This window comes from Gracilinanus agilis, chromosome 1 (assembly GCF_016433145.1).
Source record: "Gracilinanus agilis isolate LMUSP501 chromosome 1, AgileGrace, whole genome shotgun sequence".
Lineage (NCBI taxonomy): Eukaryota > Metazoa > Chordata > Mammalia > Didelphimorphia > Didelphidae > Gracilinanus > Gracilinanus agilis.
Genome location: NC_058130.1, coordinates 21,858,414 through 21,884,071, shown reverse-complemented (window position 1 = coordinate 21,884,071; position 25,658 = coordinate 21,858,414). Strand labels below are relative to the sequence as shown.

General features: G+C 39.6%; 1 protein-coding gene across 1 annotated transcript in view; it reads left to right on the top strand.

Annotated features, from left to right (window-relative positions):
- Nucleotides 1-25,658, top strand: part of CFAP20DC (CFAP20 domain containing) — a 233,565-nt gene that overhangs the window by 94,234 nt on the left and 113,673 nt on the right. Inside the window, exons 8-12 of the mRNA XM_044660109.1 lie at nucleotides 3,154-3,290; nucleotides 5,063-5,216; nucleotides 8,952-9,068; nucleotides 10,472-10,603; nucleotides 13,268-13,611. Coding sequence (XP_044516044.1) covers nucleotides 3,154-3,290; nucleotides 5,063-5,216; nucleotides 8,952-9,068; nucleotides 10,472-10,603; nucleotides 13,268-13,611 — 884 coding nt within the window. The remainder of the gene's footprint in view (nucleotides 1-3,153; nucleotides 3,291-5,062; nucleotides 5,217-8,951; nucleotides 9,069-10,471; nucleotides 10,604-13,267; nucleotides 13,612-25,658) is intronic.

The following is a 25,658-nucleotide window of genomic DNA, read 5'->3' as shown; positions in this document are numbered from 1 at the left end:
AAAAGTTACTCTTTAATTGTCTCTGAATGTAACTACTGTAGAATATCATAATCGATAGATGAATGAAATGAGTTTTTTGATTGTAAGATAACTCAGAAATGCATTCAACTAAATTAATGTTATTTGACTGGCAAAATCTTGTGTATATATTTAAAATCCATGATAATGTTTTATATTAGTATGTATTATACTTATGATTTCTGTTGTGATTTTCAAGAAACTATGGTAGAAGAAATGATACTAATTTGTAAAATGATACCTAAGGGGGGGGATACAATTATATTATTATAAGAGTAACTCTCCCTCTAGGCTGGAATGTTATGAAATTATGAATTTGAACTATCATTTTTAGAGACTTGTTATAGTAAAAAAAGTCTTATATATTTGCTTGGGTATATTTTGCTTTAAAGTTAATAATAACGGGGGCAGCTAGGTGACTCAGTATTGAGAGTCAGGCCAAGAGAAATGGGTTCAAATCTGGTCTCAAATATTTCCTATCTAAGTAACCCTGGAAAAGTTATTTAACCCCCATTGCCTAGACCTTACCACTCTTCTGCCTTGGAATCAGTATACAATATTGATTCCAGATCAGAAGGTTGGGGTTTAAAAAAATTATTAATACTAATAACAACAACAACAATAATAATAGATTTTGAGGTAGAGTTCCAAAAACCTTGTAAATTCTCTTCTATAAAATTCTTTGGGGTCTTGAGAACCTCTAGATCTTCTGCCTTCACAAGGCCATAAAATCTTGTCAGCTTCATGTAAAGGAACTGCAAGAATGTGAAGTGACAAAGGATATCCTTTTAATTTTATATTTTTTTTAAACTCTTAACTTCTGTGTATTGGCTCCTAGGTGGAAGAGTGGTAAGGGTGGGCAATGGGGGTCAAGTGACTTGTCCAGGGTCACACAGCTGGGAAGTGTCTGAGGCCAGATTTGAAACTAGGACCTCCCATCTCTAGGCCTGACTCTCAATCCACTGAGCTACCCAGCTGCCCCCCTTAATTTTAAATAATAACTTGGTTTGCTGAGAAACTGAGATATCCTCCTCCAATACAAACATTTACGAGCCAAAGTGGGGGATGACTTAAGTCTGGTTATAATATAGAAGTCTTATATGCTGAATTATCTGACTGTTGATTATGAAAATAGCACAATTGCACCCAGATTAGTATGTATTGAAGTTTCAACTTTACAACAACCTATGCCTGTAGACACCAGTTATAAGGATTTTTCCTTTTTACCCTTGTGGTTATTACACCATACCTTAAGACATCCAAGCATACAGATGGTTATGAATGAACTATCAATATAATATTCACTTTATGTGTTAAAACTCCACAATGTGGTTGTTTTCTTAGTTTTTAATGATTGATTTTTACATCAAAGTTTCTTTAAACTAAAAAAGAAAAATGATGAATAAGTGCATTTAGAAAGAGATTATATGTACTTATTCAGTACTGAAGATAAATGTTTTTATTTACTGTTAAGAAACTCTTATTGCAACTTGAAAAACAAATGTACTTAACTCTAAATTATAAGCAGTGGAACTTGCAGTGTAAGTTAAGGGTGCTTTGTCCTGGCATAAAAATTGATTATTGCCTTACTCAGAACATGCAGCTAAACGGGGAAGCCTTGTTAAATAAACCTGAGGAGAATTATACTGCAGCTCACACTTAGGATATTTCCTAGAATTTTTTTGGATTTCAAGCACCTTGCTTCTGCCAAAATCTTTTTCTTTAATGTTTTGACTCATGATTCTGAATCATGAGATATCACAATCTCTGAAAAATAAAAAGTGATTTTTCATTTTTTTTGGAATGAAAAATTGTCCTCAAAAAGATGTGTGGTGCACACGGGCTAATGACCCCAACCCTGACTTGTGAAGAAACCAACAAAATGTGTGTGACCAGAGAAGGATCTAAGCTCAGCATTTAGGGAGAATGAGAAGCAATGGATAGTTAGCCCAAGTGGGGCATGGACATGCCTGGAAGGAAGGTGGGAAAGGTGGGAAGGAGGAAGGAAAGAAGGAAGGAGGGAGGTTTCAGGTGCTTACAATGTGCCGGACATTGTGTTAAGAGGAGAATACAAAAAAAGACAGGCTCTGCCTTGAAGGAGCCTAACGTTCAAAGGGGGGTAGGAATGTATCAAAGGGAGCCACACAGCAGTTGAGGAGAAGATGAGCAGGTTAGAAGGTATGAAGAAGAAAATGTGGTTTGAAGTCTAAAAAGCTAGAGAAAGGCTAGCCACAAGAAAAGTCAGGCAGGTCGTCCAAGATCCTTCCACAAAAAGGAGGCTCCAGGAGGGGATGGGGCAGGCCGTTTTGGGGCAGGTTTCGGGGTGAGCAGGCCCCAGAGGTTGTAGACCCAAGGCCAGGGAGGATCAGCAGGAATGGTGCTATTTCACAGTCCAGAAAGTCAGGTGCAGGACTTGGAGGAGAATGAAGAGGACAGTGTCTTCCTTTGTTTTGTCCCAATCCTCTGTTCTGGATTTACAGAAAGGCTAAGAATAGTAGAGGATGTGGGCAGCTGGGTGGCTCAGTGGATAGAGAGCCAAGTCTAGATACAGGAGGGTCCTGGATTTGAATCTGGTTTCAGACACTTCTTAGCTGTGTGACTGTGGGGTGAGTCATTTCACCCCCATGGGACCCATTCTCAGGGTCAGTTCTAAGATAGAAGGTAAGAGTTTTAAAAAAAGAATAGTAGAGGAAGGGAGATATGGAAAATTACAGTCAGTGGCATGAATTTGCATTTGGCATCTTTTCTGTGTGCACAGACTTTCTCTGGCCCTCGGCTCTGTCACAAAGCTTTCTCAGTCTAAGCTTTCCTAGCTCACTTCTCCTTCCCCTCTAATTTCAGAACACTTTCTTTGGTACTTTTTCAGCAACGTGTTTCTTATGTGTTTTTAAGTTTGCTGAGTATCATTTGTTTTCACTGTCAACTCTCTAAGACTCAAAGCTTTTTGGTGATTCTAACCTGAGATTTATATTAAGTGACTTAAGGGAATTTAGAATTTGGCTTCTTGTGAAAAGACAATTATAGAGAAACTGTACTGTCAGTTTGATGGGAAACAGTTTTAATATAAATTATTACAAACATGAAAAATGTTGAGTAATTGATCATTCTTATTTGTGGATTAATATCACCCAACAGATCAGTTTATTAACAGAGGATCAGGCACTGCAAGAAACAGTAAAAATCAAGATGTGTCTCACATTGCATTTGGATCCAAGGTGCTTGGACCACCTCCTCCTTCTGGGAGAAAACACAGCATGAGAACATCTGCAGAGGTAAGGGAACTGGGAACTGTCTAAACCTGGATGACAGTGCAGTGAGGATACGTTCTGGGCCTGAAAAGCTTACTATAACATGCCCATGATATGCCCCAGGTGAATGCTCCAGAAACCTGAGAAAAACACCAGGGAATTGAAAAATGCCCCTTTTCTCCCCACAGTTAGTGCTCATTTACTGACCCCCTAGTTCAGTGGTTCCCAAACTTTTTTGGCCTACCGCCCCCTTTCCAGAAAAAATATTACTTAGCACCCCTGGAAATTAATTTTTTTTTAAATTTTAATAGCAATTAATAGGAAAGATAAATGCACCTGTGGCCATCACCGTTCCCCTGGATCGCTGCAGCACCCACCAGGGGGTGGTAGCGCCCACTTTGGGAATCACTGCCCTTGTTTGTTACAGTGGATCAGAATTCATTTATTTGATACCCTTATCCTTAAGGGCCTTCCCCCTCTAATCTCACATTGTTGTTTTTTTTTTTTCAACTTTAATGCTCTTATAGTACACGATTGCCTGATATCATTATCTGAGTTTAGAACTATATGTGGTCATCTCAGGGAGGTCAAGATTCGTGTTTTTTCCTAAGCATTTTACTTGCCCCCCCCAACCACATAACTACACATAGTAGGGACTTAATAAAATTTTAAATAATAAAGCAATAAATGTAATACTTGTTAATACCTCAAAAAAAACTTTTAGATAATATTTTAATGCATATACACAAAATAGGCAGAAATTCAAAGACAAGACTCTACCTCCTTTTCTTTTTTAATTTTTTAAGCTCTTACTTTCCATCTTAGAATCAATACTATGTATTGTTGCCAAGGCAGAAGAATATAGTAAGGGCTAGGCAGCTGGGGTTAAATGACTTGCCCAGGGTCAGACAGCTAGAAGTGTCTTTGGTCACATTTAAATCCAGGACCTCCTGTCTCTTGGCCTGGCTCAATTCATTGGGCCACCTAGCTGCCTCCTTCCTTTTACTTTAAAACTGGATTAGACATCACTATCTAGTAAATGAGCCAATTTTTACACATTATGATTTGCATTTCCATGAAAGTCTTACATGTGAAAAAAAATATATACTTGAGTAATTTTTTAACTTTCTACCTTTTAAAGATCAAGTGTAGGAAGTAAGGATATTTTCCTTTTCATTTTTTTCTTCTTTTTTTTCTTCTCCTTTCCTACTTACATATAATTATTTACCTTTGCATAACTTTGTGGCCTTCCTCATGCCAGAAATGAAATAAATAAAAGACCTTTTGTCCCCTTATCTTCTTTCTCCTGCTGAGTATGATTCGTTCTTTCCTAAATGAAATTTATCTGGTGGATAAATAATGGAGACCCTGAAGATTCCCACAAATCCTTTCCAAATATACCTGAAAAGTCCAGATCTTACCAAATGAACTTTCAGTAAAGTGAATTTCTCGCTATTTACTTGAGAAAATCTGGAGATGTGGGAAGAACCCAGGATATTTTATCAAAGGACTTATGTTCAAATCATTACCTACTAGATACTGTGTGGCCCTAGGAAAGTCTTTCATCTCTTAGGAACTCAGTTTTCTCATTTGCAAAATATGGGAGGTAGGACTAGATGATTTAAGGTCTTCTCTGTGTCTGCAGGCATGATCGTTATTCCAGGTAATGCTTTTTTAAATTTTTCTCTCCATCCAGGTTCTTTTAAATGCAGATATGCTTTAAAATATATTCTTTGAAGGTAAAATAGGCTTAATTGATTTTCTCATAGTCTACGATGATTTATCTTTTCTTACAGACTGTAAGGTCCAGAAGTAGCAGAACTTCCCAGCAGCCTACAATAGAAAAATGTACTAACAAGTCTGAAGTCTCAAGCCTACAGTTCTATGAGTCAGAAGAACAAGGAGACAAAGAAAATATTCATCTTGAAAAGCAAATGACACCCATTAATGGTAAGAAAGAATTTATAAAGATTTAACTCATCATGTCAATAGTAGGCCTGTGCTTATTCAAGAATAAATTAATGGAAGTATTATTTTAATATTAGAAAGAGTAGGGAACTATTATTGAAATGTATGGAATTCTGAATGATGTAGTCATTACTATGAGTTCACAGTTTTCATGTTCTGTTTTCAAGTAGACTATTTGAAGAGCTTTGCCTTTGGAATGAGAATAAATTGCTTCTTAAAAAATCACCAAGAATTGATGATTGATGCTTTAAAAAATATATCAATCCAAACTATGGGATTAGGAAGCATACTCAAAATTAAAGAAAGCTTTAGTTATAATTTTAAGATTCTTAAAAATGAGATTTTAAAGTTTACCTTTTTTGAAGGGGCTGCAGACAAGCTTTTGAAATTTCTAAAAACATTATCTTAGGTGAAATGGGTGTTTTGCTTACATTTTATTTTGTAGCATTTGAATCTAGCAGCCATTATCATTACAAATTATATTCCATGTAAAACAGATATAGTATGTAATAAGAAAGTGATGAGGAAATAAACAAGAATTTTAATTATTTTAAAATTCTGTCCACTAATGATATGTAAGAAAGTTCTTCCCCATTTCTTCTAATCCAGATTTTAGTTTTCAATACCAAATAATCAAATGCATATTTTATCTGAAGCATTAACTTAGATTCAGAAGGAATTTGGAAGATCTGTTTATGCATACTGACTGTTGGAATCAGTAAGGGGGCACATAGGATAGAGCGTTGGACTGTGGCTGAGTGTCAGGAAGACCTTTAGGTCTTCTAGTACAGCCTCAAATACTTATTAACTGTGTGACCCTGAACAAATCATTCAACTTCTGTTTGCCTGTTTTCTTGTCTGTGAATTAGAGGTGTGAATAGCACCTACCTCTCAATGAGAGTCAAATGAGATAATAATATCTGTAAGACACTTTGCAAACTATAAAGCTCTATAGAAATACTGGTTGTTATTTGTCATTTTTATCATATCAGTCCAGTATATAATATAAATGGATAAAAATAGCATCCCTTAAGCTTATATTTTTATGTTATTTATTATATTATTTTATATTATATATAATAATAAATATTAGGAATATTAGTTATAGTTCCTAGAGAAAGCTTGTCTATCTTCATATAGTTTTGAAATCTAGAACATTGCCATTTTGTTTAAGAAGTCATCACAATTAGCTTCTTTTGTGTAGTCAGAGCATCAGCCAGTTAGGACAAAGGTAAAAATCAATATCAGTGTAGAAGAAAGGTGGAAGATGAGAAGATAGAACAGGGGAGAATTGCAGCCATTTGAATCTGACCTATTCATAGGATCTGTGAATGCAAAAAAATTGGAAATGGAAAAATGATGAAGCTTTTACCCTTAATAATCACCATTTCCTTCTGAAGTTTCGCCAACATAAAGCTGTTGTCAGCTAAAAGGCTAAAAGAACTCAGGAAGCCCCCTTGCCAGATAACCCCTGATCTCTGTGCCAAGCTTAGAGAAATGACAACCAGAAATAGGGGCCATTCAGGTACAGACTCATTTGTCAAGCCTTCGACAGGAGGGTAGGCACAGCTACCTAATACAGTCGTGAAAAGCAGTGACTAAAAATGTCCAAGGAGAGATCAACCTGTGACTAGAGGAGCCGCCTCAGCCAAAGAGCTTTCATCTACAAATGCTGGAGGCAGGAGGACACACAGCCACTAAATAATCTGTCACTGTTTCTCTAATAATCTATTCTCATTGTCAAGGATGGAGAAGTCACCATTTTTGGTACTCTTAACCCATCAATCCAAAGAAGTAGAAATGTCCCTGAAGAAGACAGAATCTAGAAGAGGATCTTTATGGTTATTGTTCATTACATAGTTGACAAGAAGGTTCAGAAGGATATAGTGTCTTGTTTATTTATTGTTTGTTGATTCCAAAAAAAGAAAAAAGAAAAGGGGGTTGTGGGGAGGAGTCAATAAACCAAAGTTGAAACTAGGGTTTTCTTGCCTATTTTCAGAATAGACATGATTTCTTGTTAATTATAACCATCGAAGTGGCATGTAATAGAAGAATGTATGCTTATCAAAGTTGTTAAACACTGTCATGGGGGATGCTACTGTTTGTGGGTAGTTCACACATCAGTATTATGGGATCTTCCTAGTGAGATCCACCATTATTTTAAAGCATGTGACTTAAGAATCAATCCCAAAGCATTAAGTGCTAGACACTGCAATCCATATGGGAAAAATGACATGAAATGAAAAATTCCTATTGTCACTCATATGTACAAAAACATTTTTAACAGCACTTTTTGTTAGAGCAAAGAATTAGAAACAGAAGGTGCTTATCAACTAGAGAATGGTAAGCTTTGGCATATAAATATAATGGACTATTCAAATACCTCATAAGAAATTGTGAGAATTGCATAGTCAGAGAAAAGGGAAGACTTTATACGAACAGATGTAGAGTAAACGATCAGAGTCAAAGGGACAGTTTGTGATGAACATAGTATTGTAAAGGAAAGAACAGACTACAGATCTCAGATCAATGCAATGACCAGTTAGGGCTTTGGAAGGCTAATGATGAGACGTCTGCTTTCACATGTGGCTGACTTGACGAATTGTTTAGGTTGACCGGTTACTTGTTACAAGGAAGAATTTCTATTGGGAAAGGACATGTCAGTAAGTAGTAATAGAGCTACAAAAAAAGAGATGAAAAACTTCAATATATCATAAGAATGATCAGAAAAAGTAGAAGGAAGTTTAGAAGGCACAGTAACAGAAATTTTGCCGCTACTATGTTAAATTTAGTATTTGCTTTAAAAGTTGCATAAGAAAAGGTCACAATTTCACATACAATTCCATTTTCTGTTCTTTATATACCAAAACATTCGTGTTTCTTGATGATTACTGAGTTAATTATTAAGAGTGTTTAAAAAGAAAAAAATGGGAATGCCATTTGTCTAGATTATAACATGTAGTCAAATGGCCAATCCATTGCATTGTTACATCAGTTCATGCTTTGGGGGACAGGCAGTGTCCCAAACAGGACAATGCATTGAACTTGATTTTCAAAAGGAGAAAGAGAATGGTGAATTGCATTTGAGATCAGGCACTGCTTTTAACAATCCTAAATTGTTGCGTGGTGCAAAAGGCCATTTTTCAACACACTCACCTGGCAGTGTTCCGTTGTTGAAGTCTCTGCTATTTTGGAGAAATGCATGCCCCATTCCAGGTAGTTGCTGCCTGTGATATTGGAGTCAAATATGATCAGAAGATTAGTTAATTCAGTCATGTGACATGAGTCAGGGATATGGATGGACTGCCCAAGTGCTCTGCCTTTAGGGCACTGCTGGATCTTCTGTAGAAGAACATGGAGGAATGTAGATGAATTTTACAGAGTTCAGAGGCATGGAAGGGAGACACCTCCGTGTGGTTACAGATTCATTGAAATGTGTTGGTTTACAAATTCTGCCCCTGGATTGATTGTAGAATACAAATAGTAATAATTCTATGGAATATGGGATTCCAGAGTATAGGGATGAGAGCCTGTTTCCTACCTAGGAAAAAGTTGTGCTGCTTCTGACACATCTTATATGAGAATGTTTCAAAAATAATACACTTAGGTACCTTTTTTTCTTTTGTAGCATGTAATTGTGTTATTTAATAGATCATCTCAAATTCTCATAGTATCCTGTATTTTTGCTTTGTGATCATTGATATGGTAATGGTACAGCTGATCTCCATATTATGCATCCGCATCCCCCTCAAGAACCATCTGCAGATAAGAATAATAATAGACGGAGATTACGGCTAAAAAGCACCAGCAAAGACAGAACAGAGACACCCAGTGGTATGGCACGAATTTGACACTATCTTATATCTGTGGTTTATTCAGAGCAATAGACTCTCTGCGTGTTGTAAAATCCAAGGACTATGAATCAGTTCACTTATAATATAAATGTCTGTGCTATAGGGATTATGGAAATCAAACTTGCTATTCAGGAATTGCTTTGTAGCTGCTAACAGAGATTTGCAGGATTAGACAATGCTACAAGTGGTACAGAAAGACCTTTCCTCTTTCTAGATGAGGAGCTGAGCAAACTTCCCTTCTTACTTTACAATTTTACATATGTGACATAGGAAGATGCTGCCAGCAGGCTTTGCTGAAACCTTAGTGATCACCATCATTTTCCTTTTGTAATGTTTCTCTCCTTTTCCAAAACATAGCTAATGCTTTTTCTCAGGTTGTTGGCATATGTTACCATTTAGGCAGTTAAGTGGTTCAGAGGATAGAGAGCACCAAGGCTACCTAGAGTCAGGAAGACCCGATCCTTCCTAGCTCTATGACCCTGGACAAGTCCCTTAATCACTGGCTGCCTCTGTTTTCTCATCTGTAAAGTAAAGATAATAATTGAACCCACTGCCCAGGATTGATCTTCATATCCATTGACATAATATTTCTAAAGTGCTTGGCAAACTTTAAAGCACAATATAAATGCTAGCTATTATTACTAATAAATATTATTAAATTATTATTAAAAGGAGAGAAGTTCCTATTATGTGCCAGACAGTGTACTAAGCACAGTTGTTATTAGCATTAATTACTGTTATTTCCCTTGTGTTCTTTTCCAAACTAAAATACTTTATAAAGTAAAAATCATTACATCTAGTCATTCAGTCGCTTAGAGTTGGCAACTGAAAGTCTTTGCTCTTCCTTGCTTTTTCATCAGACCTTTAAAGACAGGGAGGAACATCCAAACCAGCTCTAGCATGTATATGTATGTATATATGTATATATGTATATATGTATGTATGTATGTATCTTTATAGACTGAGAATACTGAAACCATAGCTTAGAAACAGGTATAATTTTAAAATAACAATAAATTTAGTCTACTTTTATGGCATGAAAGGAAAAGTATTAAGACCTTTTTAAAATCTTTTTTTGCATTAAAAATGACAAATGTTTGGGTTCTAATGAATGTTTACTACTTTAAAAAGTTAGAAAAAGGAATCTACTTGAAATGGTTCATTTGATTTTAAAATGGTCTATGAAAGAAAGAAACCCTATAGAATTACTCTAAATCATGTCTTAAGAGTCATAGAATTACCCATTCCAAAATAATTTTATGCTATTAAGAAATCTGTAACTTTTACAAACATAATAGGAAATATACCTTTCATGTTGAAAGGACTTAGTAAATGTTTGTTGAGTTGAGTTGAAGGTTCTGGAAAATGTTTATTCCCATCAAGGGAGCTCCTCAGGAAACAGCCGTAATGAAGATATGACCCCGGCCAAGCTGACTACTGTGTCCCATCAGAGAATGAACTGTCCAGTGACATTAGATGTCGCCAGTCATCAGCAACAATCTCCTCATCAAATAGGTTAGCGCCTCCATTGTGTCCTCTCTTTTGATAGCCCGCAAAATGTTTATGTGTAGTTTGGGTGGAAGATGGGGCTTCAGTCCAGCTCTCCTTACTCTGTTCCCCTCGCTCAGTCTCAGAACTTCTCTGGACCTGTTTCTTTATCTCTAAAATGGGGGCTTGAAGTGGCCTCTCAAATTCCTTTTAGGTCTAGACCTCCTGATATTTCTGCTGTTCTCAGGGCTGGGGATGGCTGCATCTAGCACTCTATTTCTGCAGATTCCATTTTCTAGGACAGAAAGAACTTTCTGAAATATACACATTCTTACCCATTGCTATAACAGGCAGCACAAGCCCCAGAGTATCTTCGTGGCATGTTCAAAATAAATAGTAAAATTATAGAGTTTTCTGACATTTTTCATTTAGACCTATCGCTCTTTCAAAAGATTATCTGTTATTCTGTTTCTGCTGTTTCGTTGTATAATGACCATAGCTGAGATCTGTGGCAGGGCACATCCACATATCTTGCCTAGCAGGTGTGCAATAGTTTTAGAAAGGCAAATTGTTTTTGAGCAAAGGAAAAAAGAAAATGAATGAATATTGTTTGTAGTTTGTCAGTCTTATTTATGCAATGTTGAAACCTTCATTAAAATGTTAGGCGCAATTAGAGTCTCTAGCATAAATCTGACTGTGGAGGGAAAACTAATTAGATGTTTAGGTGATCATTCTTGCATTTATCTTGTTTGCTGCAATATTGTGATTACATAGTAATTTACATATTTTCCTAAGAAAACACACCAAATTATTCATTACAATTGGTATGGAAATAATTGGAGTAAAAATAAAATTCCAAAGTAACATGTGGTATTCAGATAATACAACTTGAAAAATTCCTTCTTTAAAAATTTTGTTATAAAGTCAGTATTACTTTTGGCATTAGGTCACCAGAATTGTTTAACTTTAGAACCGATATTCTCATTATATCTTCCTTTAAGTTTTTTCAGTGATTTAGGCCACGTGGTGTAGTTGATAGGGAGCCAGGAAGACTCAAGTTCAAGAACTGCCCCTCACACATATTGACTGTGGAACCTCCAGGCAAGCCCTTGCCCTCTCAGTGCCTAATGTCCTGGGCCAGTGATGGGCAAATTCCAACCGGAGGGCCAGATGCGGCCCCCTAAAATATTCTATCCAGCAGAGCAACTTTATTCCTAATCTGACGAATAATGAGTAGAATACAAAACTATGAAGCTTCAAAAGAGTTGCCTTAGAAGCAGACGGACAGATGAGCATTTCCTTTCCTTTGGCCCCCCTCTTTAAAAAGTTTGCTGGTCACCGCCCTAGGCCATTCTCTAAGATGCAGAGAAGGTTCCAGACTAAATTGATAGAAAACTTCCTATACCAGTGAACCCATACAGCCCCTCCTGATCCCTGTCCCTAGCATTGATTTTTTGTTTGTTGTATCCATTGTAGATATCCATTTAGTTATATAATATACTGACTTGGTGAGATTCATTTTTGAGTATTAGACCAGAAGTATTTTTTGAGCACTTTCAAGATGCCCAGAATCGTGTAAAGAGCCCTAAAATACATGAGATCTATCTTTCCTCTGAAAAAGACTTTTTCCAACAAGTGACTGTGTCACAGAGAAACAAGAACCCAGCCCACACAGCCTCTCCCTTTCTTTGTCTCCCCTGTGTTCTCAGATTCCCAGTTAGTTCCCTCTTCTGGTGACCCGTGTCAGCTGTTCAGATATCTAGATTGAACTGACCTCCCCTGATTAAAAAGGGAGACACAAAGTGGTGGGGAGCGTGCCTCGGATCACTAGTGGCAGGGAGCCCAAGGAGGAGGGGGCACCTCTACTTGTCATCATTTTTCATATTCCATTACTTTTACCAAAGAAAGGGGAGTTGGTTTGCTAAGTAACCATGACAGTCCACTTAACTCTTCCTAACTTCAATTTCCTCATTTGTAAAGTTTACCCTACCTGAACCTGCAGTGAAAGAGAGCCTCTGGTGAGCTGGAAAGCCCTAGAGAAATAGAAGGACTGGGAGGGTTGAAGATGAGACCTAGGTTGTCCCTGGTATAGAGAACCAGGAAAACTCATTTCGCTGGGTCAGAAGTGAGAGCAGAGAGGCACCTTCTCTGCCACTGAGCCCTCCCTGAGAGGGGAAGCAACTTGGCCAGTCATTCAGACCCTGTGTGAGTCAAGGGAGAGCCGAGCATTAGGAGATGGGGATTATGGATTTCCAAGTGATGAGGTGGAGCTGTAAATAATACCCATAGCCAGAGTCTCAGTTGGCACTAGAGCCCACACCTTCTGATTCCAAATGGTGGTGTCCTTTCTACTACAACTTTCCAGTGATAAAAATTTGCAGTGTAAATAGGTGATAATTGTTGTAGATGTCTACATTTCTTGATCACTTTTTCCTTCTCTTAACTGAACTAGAATGATGAATTAACTGCCTGTCACTATGGTCATTGACCTGTTAGTTAAATATTTGGCACACCATTTGAGATGGCAAACAATCTTATTGCACTTGTTTGTTTTTCTCATCGAGAATGCAATCAAATATTGTCACTTCAGTTTATCAGTAGTTCAGCATTCCAGCGTATTAGCCCAAGACCTATCCCATAAGTAACTTCTTATTGAACACTCCACTAATTATCTTCATTTATCTTCCCCAGAGTCAGATGAGTGGGTATTTCCTGAAAATTACAGAGATCATTTTCATTTGGACTCCAGTAAACAGTCCATACCCCTGGATGATGATTCCTGTAATGATTCTCACCAGTTGCCTGAAAACAGCAAAGAAAGTGAAAATAGCATTGAAGGAGAGGAAGCCCAGAGTGCTCCAAATGAGATCTTTACCTTTTCCTCGAGGCCAAGGTCTGTGCCCCACGGCAGGTGTCCGACAGTGTTTCCAGAAGCGCGCCCTTTTCTCCTGGCTCTGAAGGAGGAGGATGACATTGGGAAGAGGAGAGGAGCCCAACTGGAAGATGACTTCTGTGGTGGTGACAGCAGTGAAGAGGTACCTGGCACAACTTTGTGAATGAACGGGCATTAGAGCACCCACCTCTGTCCCTTTAGCTTAGCACCCAGGCCTGTGGGATGAGGGGAAAGCTCACCTGTTCTTTGTAAAAAAGAAGGCAGCCAAGCCAACCAGAGTACATCTTGTTTTTATGGCAGCTGACTTGCTATTTTTTGATTAGCACTCGCCATATTTAGTTTTCAGTTATAGAGGTGGCTTTTATATTTTATCTTCATCTTTTAGAATAAAAAATAAAATTCAGTTGACTTATTTGATAATAAGATTGATAAAACTTTTCAAAATTATTGTTCCTTTGCTCTGAGGGTATTTGTTATGTTGCAGTTGCTAAGTATTCTGAGCTCTGAGAGCTTCCTACTCTCTCCTGTCCTCGTTTCACCCTAGACTTGTGAGGGCTCATTATTTTTATGTGGTTTTATTGTCTTTGAGATAAGCCAATCAATGCTGAGGTAATGAGTCATGGATTAGTGTAGTAGGTTATCTATTTTAGAATTATTCAGAATACAAATTTTCGTTCCTGAAAATATTTTTTAAAACACATAATCAAATGAATATGTTTGAAAAAACTTTTAGAGCTTACTACCTTGTAGTAATCTCTTTTTTAAATGGATTTACCTTTGAAACTGTTTGTTATATCTTAATGATGGAGATTTAGTTTTCCTACAAAAATGAGTTGTTAAAAATAACTATAGACTGTTCTCACTTTATGTAAGTGGACTGTTCTTTGAACCTCCGTGTAGAGTGATTTTCATGTATGCCAATTTTCCCATGAGGGAAACATGAGGAGGGAAGAAGGGGGTATTGGACCCATGGAGAGAGGGGGCTGGCACATGATTCAAGGGCATTTGTGGGTGGTGGACAGAGAAGGAAGAGCAGGGGCTAGCCAGGTGGGGGCCTGGCTAGAACTGAGAGGAAGAACAAGGGGCCGCAGGAGTGTGGCGGGCAGGCATATGGGGCCAGACACAGGCAGGAGAGGATGGGCAACACGTGGTACCAGGAACAGACTTGTGGTCTCCATGGGGCGAGCACACAGGCAGGCAGAGTGGGAAGCCTTGAGCCAAGGCCCTTGATCCGAAGGTGGCAGTGGCAGCCTCTCCATAGCTCAGTGCTTCAGCTTTTACTTGGAGAGGTTTCTTAGGGGGGGTTTCATGGCAGGGAGGGCTGGGAGGCCACAGTACCCGCTCAACGGGCAGACCCAGAGAGAGAACACAGTATTGAGCAGTAAAGGTCACATGGGGGCTTTGGGAATGCAGATTTCATTCAGAATTCTTACAGTCAAATGGACTTGATATAAATTTGCATGAAGGGAGAAGTGTCTGTATTCAGAGGCAGGTCCTAGGCTCATGGAGTTAGTGTGGGAAGGGCCTGAGCCTTAGTGGAGGATCCTAGGACGGCAGCAGCTTCCGAGAGCAGGCTCTGTGCACTTTGTTCTACACCTTATCGCCACCAGGTCTTGGCAGAACTAGAAATCCAGTCATAGAAACTTAAACAGTCCATGCAAAGAAACCAGGGTAAGAGCATTCCTTCCTGCCGCCTTCTTCCTCTGTGGAAGGGAGGAGATAAACAAGCGAAGCCTGGCTTGTTCTTGTTCTCGAAGCCCCGCACCTGCCACACTCAGAGCCAAGAGAGGATACAGTTAATCTGCAGAAAAACACACTGATAATTAGCAGAAAATGGCTTTATTTTTGGAGATTGTTTCTAAAACAAAATGCATGACAGCTGCCTTAATAGACAGAGAGTTAATCAACATTTGCTATGGGCCAGGCTTGGGGATTCAGACACAAAGCATGGAGCATCCCTGCTTCCAAGGAGCCCGCATTTGAATGGAGAAGGGAGAGACTAGGAAAGAGACTAGTTGGGGAGACAAGGAAAGAATTCCTGTAAAGAGAAAACTTCTGAGAGCCAGAGGGGAGGAGAATATACACCGCAAACCTGGCGGAGAGCAGCCCAAAGGTCCAGGTGTGAGCAGTGGTCAGAGATTTCCAGGAAGGGTGAAGGACTTTCCAAGCTTAGGAGAGGAGATATTTGGTCCTCTTTGGTCCTGGGGCAATCGAGGACCACAAAGGTTTATTGAGCAAAAGAGTAATTTTAGGGAAATGGCAGTAGAATGGAGGATGGAATAGAGTGAGCAGAGACTTGAGGGAAGGAGAGAACATAGGCCTGAGGCAATGAAGGCCCAAGGTGGAAGCGGGGCTCCACAGAGCCTGGAAGAGTGACAGGCCTCAGGACATAAGCAGGAATGGCTGGAAGAGCGATAGGTTTCAGGTCCAAGATCCTGAGCTCTGCTGTGGGCAACTCACACTTAGATGTCTTCATTTTTGAAGTGACTCAGAATGAAGCTCTGGGGAGGGATGGGGATCTGTCCGTAGGTCTTGAAGGTCTCTGAGGACACAGGGTGACCCAGCCCAGGAAGAGCCTGCCGTTGGCATCACAGCTGGGAGTCGTCCTTTGGGCCCCATATTTGCCTGCCTTTGTCACCAAGGCTGCCCTACACTCGGCTAGGGGCCTGCACACACGATGCAGCAGGTGCTTTGAGTTTGATGGAAGGAAGCCTCGCTGCAAGACCAGGGTTCAAGTCAGCGTGAGCGGGAACTCGCCTCACTGACGTTCCTTTAAAGCATGCTCTGGCACAGCTTTGGGAGGTAAAAGCACTGGATTTCCCTCCTTACTCTTGGCGGACAACCAGCGCTGTTCATCCAGGCCGTGGGACATTGGTGCTTCCTTCAGAACTGCTCCGTCTCCCTCCTCCCCAGCACAGTGCTGCTTCTATGTGGATCCTTTCCAGTTGATCCTCTGCCTCCCACCAAAATCTGCCTGTCCTTTGTCTCATTCTCCATGGTGGTGGATCTTAATTTTCCTAAAAAATGATTTTGGAGATTTGGTAATAAGAATAATACCATTTACATAACACTTTACAGTTTGCAGAGCACTTTAAAATAATATTTCATTTTATTCTCACAACAGCCCTTGGAGGTAGGTGCTGTTATTATCCCTGTTTTACAGATGAAGAGACAGGTTTAAAGAGCTCTAACGACATCCTTCAGCTCACACAGCTGAATATCTCAGGCAGAATCCACACTTGGATTCCTAACTCCAAGCCCTGCACTAATTTGTGATAGTGTTTTAATGGTCTAAGTTTCGCTCCTCCTTCCTCATCTCCTCTGGCCATGTTTGTGCATTTTCACTGCTCCTTGGAGAGGCCTCCACCTCGGACTCACTGATGCCAATGTCCTCGTTTAGGGCTTTAAGTGCTTCTCTTATAGCACATTGAATGCTTCATTGTGCTTCCCCTCCAGGTCATTTTGTGTTTCCTCCGCCCAGTGCGTGACCCATAGTAGGAACTTAGTATTGGTGCTGCTCCACAAAGTGCTGGATCCCATCTACAAAAACCCTGGCATTTGGGGTCTTCAGAGGTAGCCTGCAGCATAGAACGAAGTGGACGCTTCAGTGAACTCTCTAATTAGATCTGTGTAAATCCACCCTAGCAAATGAAAAGCAAAAATATCCAACAAGGGGCCGAGTTATTTCGATGAACTGTCAAGTGACCCAATTGCCAGATCTTCAGTTGATTCAAGCCATTAAGTGAGCCTTCGTGGGGCAGTTCAGAAACTACAAATGGAAATGGCCAGTGTTTCCCCACCATCCTTGTGTTTTAGAGTTTTTCATTTCACATCAGCCCAGTGCCCTGGAGGTCCTGTGCCGGTTGTATATGGCCCCCATTGTCTCTCCTCATATTGGGCCTCTGGGGTTGGCCCTGACATGCCTGTGTCTGAATGACGTTTAGCATGACAAATGGATACCTTTCTGTGGAGTGGAAAGGAACTATCTAGCATGAGTTGTAAAATTTCCATTTAAAAAGGGTTCAAAGTAGAAAGGAATTGTGTTTGAATTGATTGCATTTGATTTTTATTAGTAGTTCACAGCGGGATTAATACATACATAAAACTGCGGGATTTGCGGGTTGGCACATGTGATTGATCCCTTTCGATTGTAGAGACGTGGCCACATGGGAAGAGTGCGTGGAAGGCAGATTCTTCGTGAATCTTGGCTCAGACTGAGGGTTACAATCCTCTCTTGGGTGGGATGAGAAGAGGCTTCCTCTACACATCCACCCTATCATCCTGCCACATTTGCAAAGGGATGTTTTGTAGATAAATGTCTGAATAATCATCTGCTAGAAGAAGACTTCTGGAGAAATCAGAGTGAGAAATAGAAGCAAATATACAAAGTCTGTTTTTAAACTCCAATGAGATAAGCCTTTACCTTTGAGCCCAGTTGGGATGATCTGCAGTATTTTGCCAAAATTTTCTGAAGCTACAAGAATAAACCTGAATATAAAAGAACCCAGGCCCAGCTCTGCTACGAGGCTGCGCCCAGACAGGAACCGCTTAGCCTGTCTATACATACTTCTGGGTTCTCTTCTTCAGCAAAGAAGTCTTACCCCCCTGCTCCCTACTCTCACACAGGCTTTTTTGGGTGGAGAGGGCTTTGTAAACCTTAATATCCTATTTCTGAGTGAGCTATTATTAGAACAGTACCACAGTATCTCACAGTATCATTGACTGTGGTCACAAATATTTACACAGATTTGTGCCATGAGAATGAATGATCCCAGTAGTTTCAAAATGAAATATTATACTTTCAGTGAAACAACTTTTTTATTGAAAAGTCACATTTCCCAGAGTACTTCACTTTCCCAATGACTCATTACCAGCAAAATTAAAATGCCATCAATCTTGGCCAAAGAGAACAAAATATTTTTTATTACTGTGTTTAAAATTTGAAGGTGTAACTTTCTGAATACATTTTCCCCTCCAATGGCTTCTCAGGCTGGCTCTGGGATTAGAAAGAAATAGCTTGGTTTGTCCTTCTAGGTAATGATTTCATCCACAATTACATGAATGAATGACTGCTTTTTAAGTCACAAATAATTTTTAGCATCATCTCTAAGCAGAGACAGCTAAGCGCCACAATGTATAGAGCCCAGAGTTAGAAAGACTTGAATTCAAGTCCAATGTGTGACCCTCGGCAATTCACTTAATCTCTACCTGCCTCAGTTTCCTCAGTGGTAAAATGGGGATCCTAATAGCACCTATTGCCCATGGTTGTGAGGATCCAGTGACATAATATTTATGAAAGGTTAGCCCTGTGCTGGCCCATAGTAGGGGATCCCCGAATGTTGATTTCCTCCCTTTCCCTGTGTGCCCACTGTGTTCCAACTGAAGCAGCCACCTCTGGTCCCCCTGGGGTGACATCCTGTGTCGGCTCCATACCTTTGCTGAAGCCAGGTGCCCATTGGGGCAGGAAGGGTTCTGACCTGCTCATCAGGGCCTTTACAGTGACTTCCCATAGCCTTGGCACAGACTCTTCTGGGCACGTATTGTTTAAGTGGGGGCTTATACCCCTGAGGGCAGGGGTTCTTTCTTGGTCCTTCTGTCCCCAGTACCTAGTACATTGTAGGCACTTAAGAAACGCTGGCACAAGAAAAAGAATGTTCTTGGTGCCTCTTCCATTGCCAGCTCTATGACTAATACTGAGGACACGAGGAGATGCCTGCAGGAAAGACCCAGCCTTGGAAGGGTGCAAGACCACTCACATCCAGAGACAGGAGGCCAGGGAAAGGTTTCAGATTAGGCAGGCATCAGGATGCTGATGGGAATCACAGGCCAATCCTCTGCCCCCTGACAGTGCAAGAAAGAAGCTTAAAATCCAGAGAGGAAGACGACATCTCACAGGATGCTGAGATGGGGGGTGGGGGGGGCTGAGTGGTCCTCAGAATGAAGTCCTCCACTTATCCCAGCCTTCCCAACCTTCAGGCAGAGGGGAAAGAGAACTGAGGTTGCTGAGGACATGTCAGAGATTAAAGCTGAGTCCTTGACGTCAGGGGACAAGTGTAAATATATGAGAGACAGAGACAGACAGAGAGGGAAAGACAGAGACAGAGAGAAAGAGGTGGAAAGGTGGCCAGGAATTAGCATGCTGGCCCTGGCTCCCTTGCTGGGCCAGCCTCCCCTCTGTGCATGGTCTCCTCCTTTAGCCTGCTGAGCTTGCTTCCTTTAATATTTCTACCCCTTTATTCAGTGCTTGGTACATAGTAAGCTCCTGGTAACTGCTTTTTGATGTGTTCCTTATTATTCCACGAAGTACCTGGGTTGGTCTAGAAATGGTGATGCTAACCACAGTCCAGGGACAGACTCCTGAGTTCCAGGATAGAGTGAAGCCTACACACAGGACTGGGATAGCTCGAAGTGAATGAATGAATGTATGACTGAGACTTAGCTATCCCGTACACATTTGGTTGGTGAAAGGATGACAGCTTGGACAAAAGTTACATAGAGTTGTCTGGCTGCCAAATTAAAATTATCTTCAAAAATGTATAGGAGTATTCCAGTCCTGCTTTGTCACCCAGCTTTTAAATAAATCAAAACTTTGTTCATGGTTGACATAATTAAAAGCAGTGTTAACAAAAATAAACAATACCATCTAATTTTAAAAAGACTAAAAAACAGGTTTTTTTTCTGAGTTACAGAATATTAAAGTTGGGTATACAAAGGGAAGAGTGTCCCATCTGTTCCAAGGAGGTATTCTTCAAGAATCATTAGAATTCTCTTTGAAAAAATTACAACCCAGCACGAGCAATCAGCTTTATGTATTCCAAAATTATTGTCCAAATGACCATCTGCATGTCCTTTTAAAGAATGTAGTTTAACTGTTGAAGTGCTAATTCCTTAGGGAAATCATTCTCATTTTCAGTATACATATGCTGAGCTACAATTAATCAGGCAAACTATATTGATGTTCCTGGCACAATTATATGATTGAATATTTAATAAACAAATGTTACTTAGCCTAAAAGAAAAATAATCCAAGAGATCTGGAACTTTAAAAAAATATATTATGCTAAATCAACATATTTTAAATTTCTAATTTAGAGAATCAATTCGTATTTGCTAGACAAATGGCATGACAACTTCTTTAATACTCTGAAAAATTACACTAACTTGTTTTAAATAGGACAAGATCAGAATTTAGGTTTTTAAGTAGCACGTAATAAGCAAAAAGAAGATTTTGGTTTTATATGAAATTCATGTTAAACAGAATTTATAGCTTCAATGCATTTACCTTCTATTAATAATGAACAATAAATTTTAAAAATATATTAGGTGTTTAGAATTTATTACATTGCACTTGTAGTTTTCTTATTGATAACAAACATTAACAACAAAGAAATACATGTTTGTAAAGGGCACAATTTAATTTTATAAATTTTATATCAGTATTTCCAGATTATTTTTATTCCATTTATTTTTCCCCACTCCAGAAAAGGAAATCAAGATGAACTGGAATATTACCCAATAGTAATTTTAGTATAAATTACTCGGCTCTTTACCCATATTTTTGCTCTTAGTCTATAGGACATACAAGATTTGTCTTGGGATTATAAGTGAGAAAACATTCTTTGGCACTCTTCTTACTTCTCATGCAATTGATAGGTTCCATGGCCTACTGGAGAGTCTCCCTAGTGAATTTGTGATTTCCTCATTGTGGTAACTCCTTCCAAGGCCCAGATCATATTGGAGCCACACTTTTTTATTCTGTATGATTCTTAACCATTGTCCTCCCACAAATCTTCCATGGATCTGCCACTGTCCTAGATGTTTTCCTGTAGTCTAGTTTGTTATGATTTCGATGGATCCCTCCATTATACTTTCTTCCCCTCTGCCAGCTCCCTTTCTTTTACAGTCTCACATTTCCTAAATAATATCTTTGAAGCCACTTCTTGCATACAAGTCATTACTGACATGTGCCAGGACCCCTTGATGCCCAACATCTATCTCTCCATTGTGATTTGGAGTGTCCCATTTTGGTTCTTAGAATATTGTGGCATTCATTGATTTACTGCCATCTGGCATATTAATATTGATATTAAAAGATGGGAGGATGGGGTTGTGTCAGAGCACAACATGGGGTCGTTGAAAGTGTCACTGATTTTTACACTTACAATCTAACTGGGTCACTGATACACTAACCCAGTGACCTGCCTATACAATGTATATACCACCATTCTGCCTTCCACAAATAACACAGAGCAGTGTCTGAGTAATGGTGGCACCACACAATCAGTAGAAAACTCTCTCATACATGTAATCAAACTAAAATGACTCCACTTATATAGGTATTGTGAAGTCAAAAGTCTTTCCTCAATAATAAACCAATGGAAGGAAATATTCTCACACACACACACACACACACACACACACACACACACACATTGCAGTACTTGGGTAAAGAAAAATGAAGTTTCTTTGTATTGGAAATTTCCTTTGTAATGTTATCTTCTGCCATTATGATTCTGTTATAGAGCCAGAGAAAATATTTACTCATTTTTGTACTTCTCCCTCTTGAGACCAAAGTTGAGGAACTGACTTCATGTGGGCATCAATAGCTACAGGTGCAATGATAAGCAATTTCAGATCCATGATTCCAAGAAGGGAAAAAGAGGCAGACAGGGTTGTATCAGGTCTACAATCAACAATTAGTGACTTAGGTAAAAAGAAAAGAATTAAGGATATCCAAGCAAGCCATGGTATCAAACCAGCATTTTTTTAAACATTTATTAAGATTTATTTTTTTGAAAAGTTAACATGGTTACATAATTCATGCTCTTACTTTCCCCTTCACCCCCCCAAATTCCCCCTCCCCCCCCATGGCAGATGTGTATTTCCACTGGTTTTAACATGTGTCATTGATCAAGACCTATTTCCAAATTGTTGATAGTTGCATTGGTGTGGTAGTTTCAAGTCTACATCCCCAATCATGTCCACCCCAACCCATGTGTTCAAGCAGTTGTTTTTCTTCTGTTTCCACTCCTGTAGTACTTCCTCTGAATGTGGGTAGCATTCTTTTCCATAAATCCCTCAGAATTGTCCTGGGTCATTGCACTGCTGCTAGTACAGAAGTCCATTACATTCTATTTTACCACAGTGTATTGGTCTCTGTGTACAAAGTTCTTCTGGCTCTGCTCCTTTCACTCTGCATCAATTCCTGGAGGTCTTTCCAGTTCACATGGAATTCCTCCAGTTTATTATTCCTTTTAGCACAATAGTATTCCATCACCAGCATAATTGCCACTCCTGCCTTCTTTTTCTCATTTGATGCCCAAAGGATTTTGCTCAAACCCTTTACCTTAAACTTGTGTATGTCCACCCGCCTCATATGTTTCTTGTAGACAACATATGGTAGGATTTTGGTTTCTAATCCACTCTGCTATTTGCTTCCTTTTTATGGGCAAGTTCATCCCATTCACATTCAGAGTTATAATTATCAGTTGTGTATTCGCCGACATTTTGGTATCCTATTCTAATTCTACCCCTTTTTCTTACACTATTTCCTTTTAAACCAGTGGTTTGCTTCATGCCAGTAACCCTTGTCCCCTCTCTTGATTTACTGCCCTTTCTACCCCCTCCCTTATTATTCCCCTCTATTTATTTATTTATTTTTTTAGCCCTTAATTTCAGTGTATTGTCTCATAGGTGGAAGAGTGGTAAGAGTGGGCAATGGGGGTCGAGTGACTTGCCCAGGGTCACACAGCTGGGAAGTGGCTGAGGCCAGGTTTGAACCCAGGACCTCCTGTCTCTAGGCCTGACTCTCACTCCACTGAGCTACCCAGCTGCCCCTCCCCTCTATTTATTTTTAAGGCCTAATGAATTCCCTCTCCCTTCTTCTCCCCTCCCTTTTATGACCTCCCCACTCCCCTGCTCCCCTAGTTTTTCCCTTCTGACTTTCTCAGTAGGATTGGATAGTTTTATATCCCAATGGATAAAGCTACTCTTCCCTCTCAGGGTTAATTACACTGAGAGTAAGGTTTAACTATTACCTCTTAATGCTCTCTTCCTCTCTCTCTTATAATAGTATTCATCCCATCCCCTTCCCATGCCCTCTTTGTGTGTAATAGAATATCCTATTTTTCTTATTCATTCAAATTTCTCTTGGTGTCCTCTACTATTCACCTCCCTCTTTCCCACCCCCATATCATCTTAGACCATTTAGTATTCCAAACTCTCCCTATGAATAATTCTTCAAATTACTATAATAGTGAATAGACTTCCTTAAAGAGAATTATACATAACATTTCTCCACATAGGAATACCAATAATTAGATCACATGCCCTTAAAGAGGCAAATTTAAAAAATACGAGTTTTCTTTCTTTCCCCTCTGTTTCTTATTTACCTTTTCATGTTTCTCTTGATTTTTGTGGTTGGATATTGAACTTTCCATTTAGTCCTGGTCTTTTCTGTGCAAATACTTGGAAATCTTCTATCTTGTTGAATGCCCAAACTTTCCCTTGGAAGTATATGGTTAGTTTTGATGGGTAGGTGATCCTTGGTTGTAGACCCAGTTCTCTTGCCTTTCTGAATATCATATTCCAAGCCTTGTGGTCTTTTAATGTGGAGGCTGCCAGATCCTGTGTGATCCTGATTGTTGCTCCTTGATATCTGAATTGTCTCTTTCTGGCTTCTTGTAAATTTTTTTCTTTTACTTGGAAGCTCTTGAATTTGACTATTATATTCCTGGGGGTTGTCTTCTCTGGTTCTAGTGTAGAGGGTGATCTATGGATACTTTCAATGTCTATATTGCCCTCTTATTGTAGAACTCCAGGGCAATTTTCCTGAATAATTTCTTTTAGTATGGAATCCAAATTTCTATTAATTTCTGCTTTTTCAGGAAGACCAATGATTCTCAGATTGTCTCTTCTCGACCTGTTTTCTTGGTCTGTCACTTTCTCATTGAGCTATTTAATGTTTCCTTCTAGTTTATCAGTCTTTTGACTTTGTTTTATTTGTTCTTGCTGTCTTGAGAGATCATTAGCTTCTAGTTGCTCAATTCTAGCCTTTAGGGACTGGTTTTTGGCTATAATCTTTTTTAAATAATTTTTTTAATTTTAAACCCTTAACTTCTGTGTATTGACTTGTAGGTAGAAGAGTGGTAAGGGTAGACAATGGGGGTCAAGTGACTTGCCCAGGGTCACACAGCTGGGAAGTGCCTGAGGCCGGATTTGAACCTAGGACCTCCCATCTCTAGGCCTGACTCTCAATCCACTGAGCTACCCAGCTGCCCCGCCCCTTCCCCCCCCCCATCCCTGCTATAATTTTTTGGTTTTCCTTTTCAATTTGGTCATTTCTAGTGTTCAATTTGCTTATCAGTTCATTTGATTTCTGAGCCTCACTTTCCAATTGCAAAATTCTACCTTTTAAACTGTTATTTTCTTGTCAGATTTTGGTTTCCAATTTGCTTACTATTTCGTTTGATTTTGGAGTATCTTTCTCTAATTGGGAGTTTCTGTCTTCTAACCTATTTATTTCCTTTTGAGCTATTTCCCACTTCTCTCACCAAATCTCTTCCATCTTTCTCATCATCTCAGATTTGAACTCTTCAATAGCTCGTGGCCAGTTTTCATTATTTTGAGAAGGTTTGGATATGATTATTTGTTCTCCTCTGCTGTTTGCTCTTTTGTCTGGATTTTATCTGTGTAAAAGTTGTCAAGTGTTACATATTTCTTCTTGATGATCTTTCTCTTTTGGGGTTCTTGTCTCTGGCTTGCCATTGTTAGCCCTGCACCCTCTCAGATTTATCCTCACACTCAGGGTCTGTCTGTGCTCTTTGGGCTCCTGAGGTCTCAGGTTTAGTTGTTCTCAGGGTCAAGCCCTCCTGGTGGTCCCCTTGTTCCTCTGCCTGAAGCTCCTTTAACAGTCTCTGGGCGCTGCTTCCACAGTTGTGAACCCCTTTTGAACTGGGTCCCAACTCAAGGTCCGCACCTGCACTCAAGATCCAAGTCCTCGCCTGCGTTCAGGATTTGTGTCTGGGTTTTCGTCCACGCCCTCACTCGTGCCTTCATTCAGGGTCTGCATTCAAAGTCCACGCGTGTTCTTTAGCCTCTTGGGGTCTTAAGTCTTGCTGCTCTCAGGAACAGGCCCTGGTGACCCCAGGTAGCTGCCAAGGACTTAATCCGTGCCCCAAACTTGCTCTC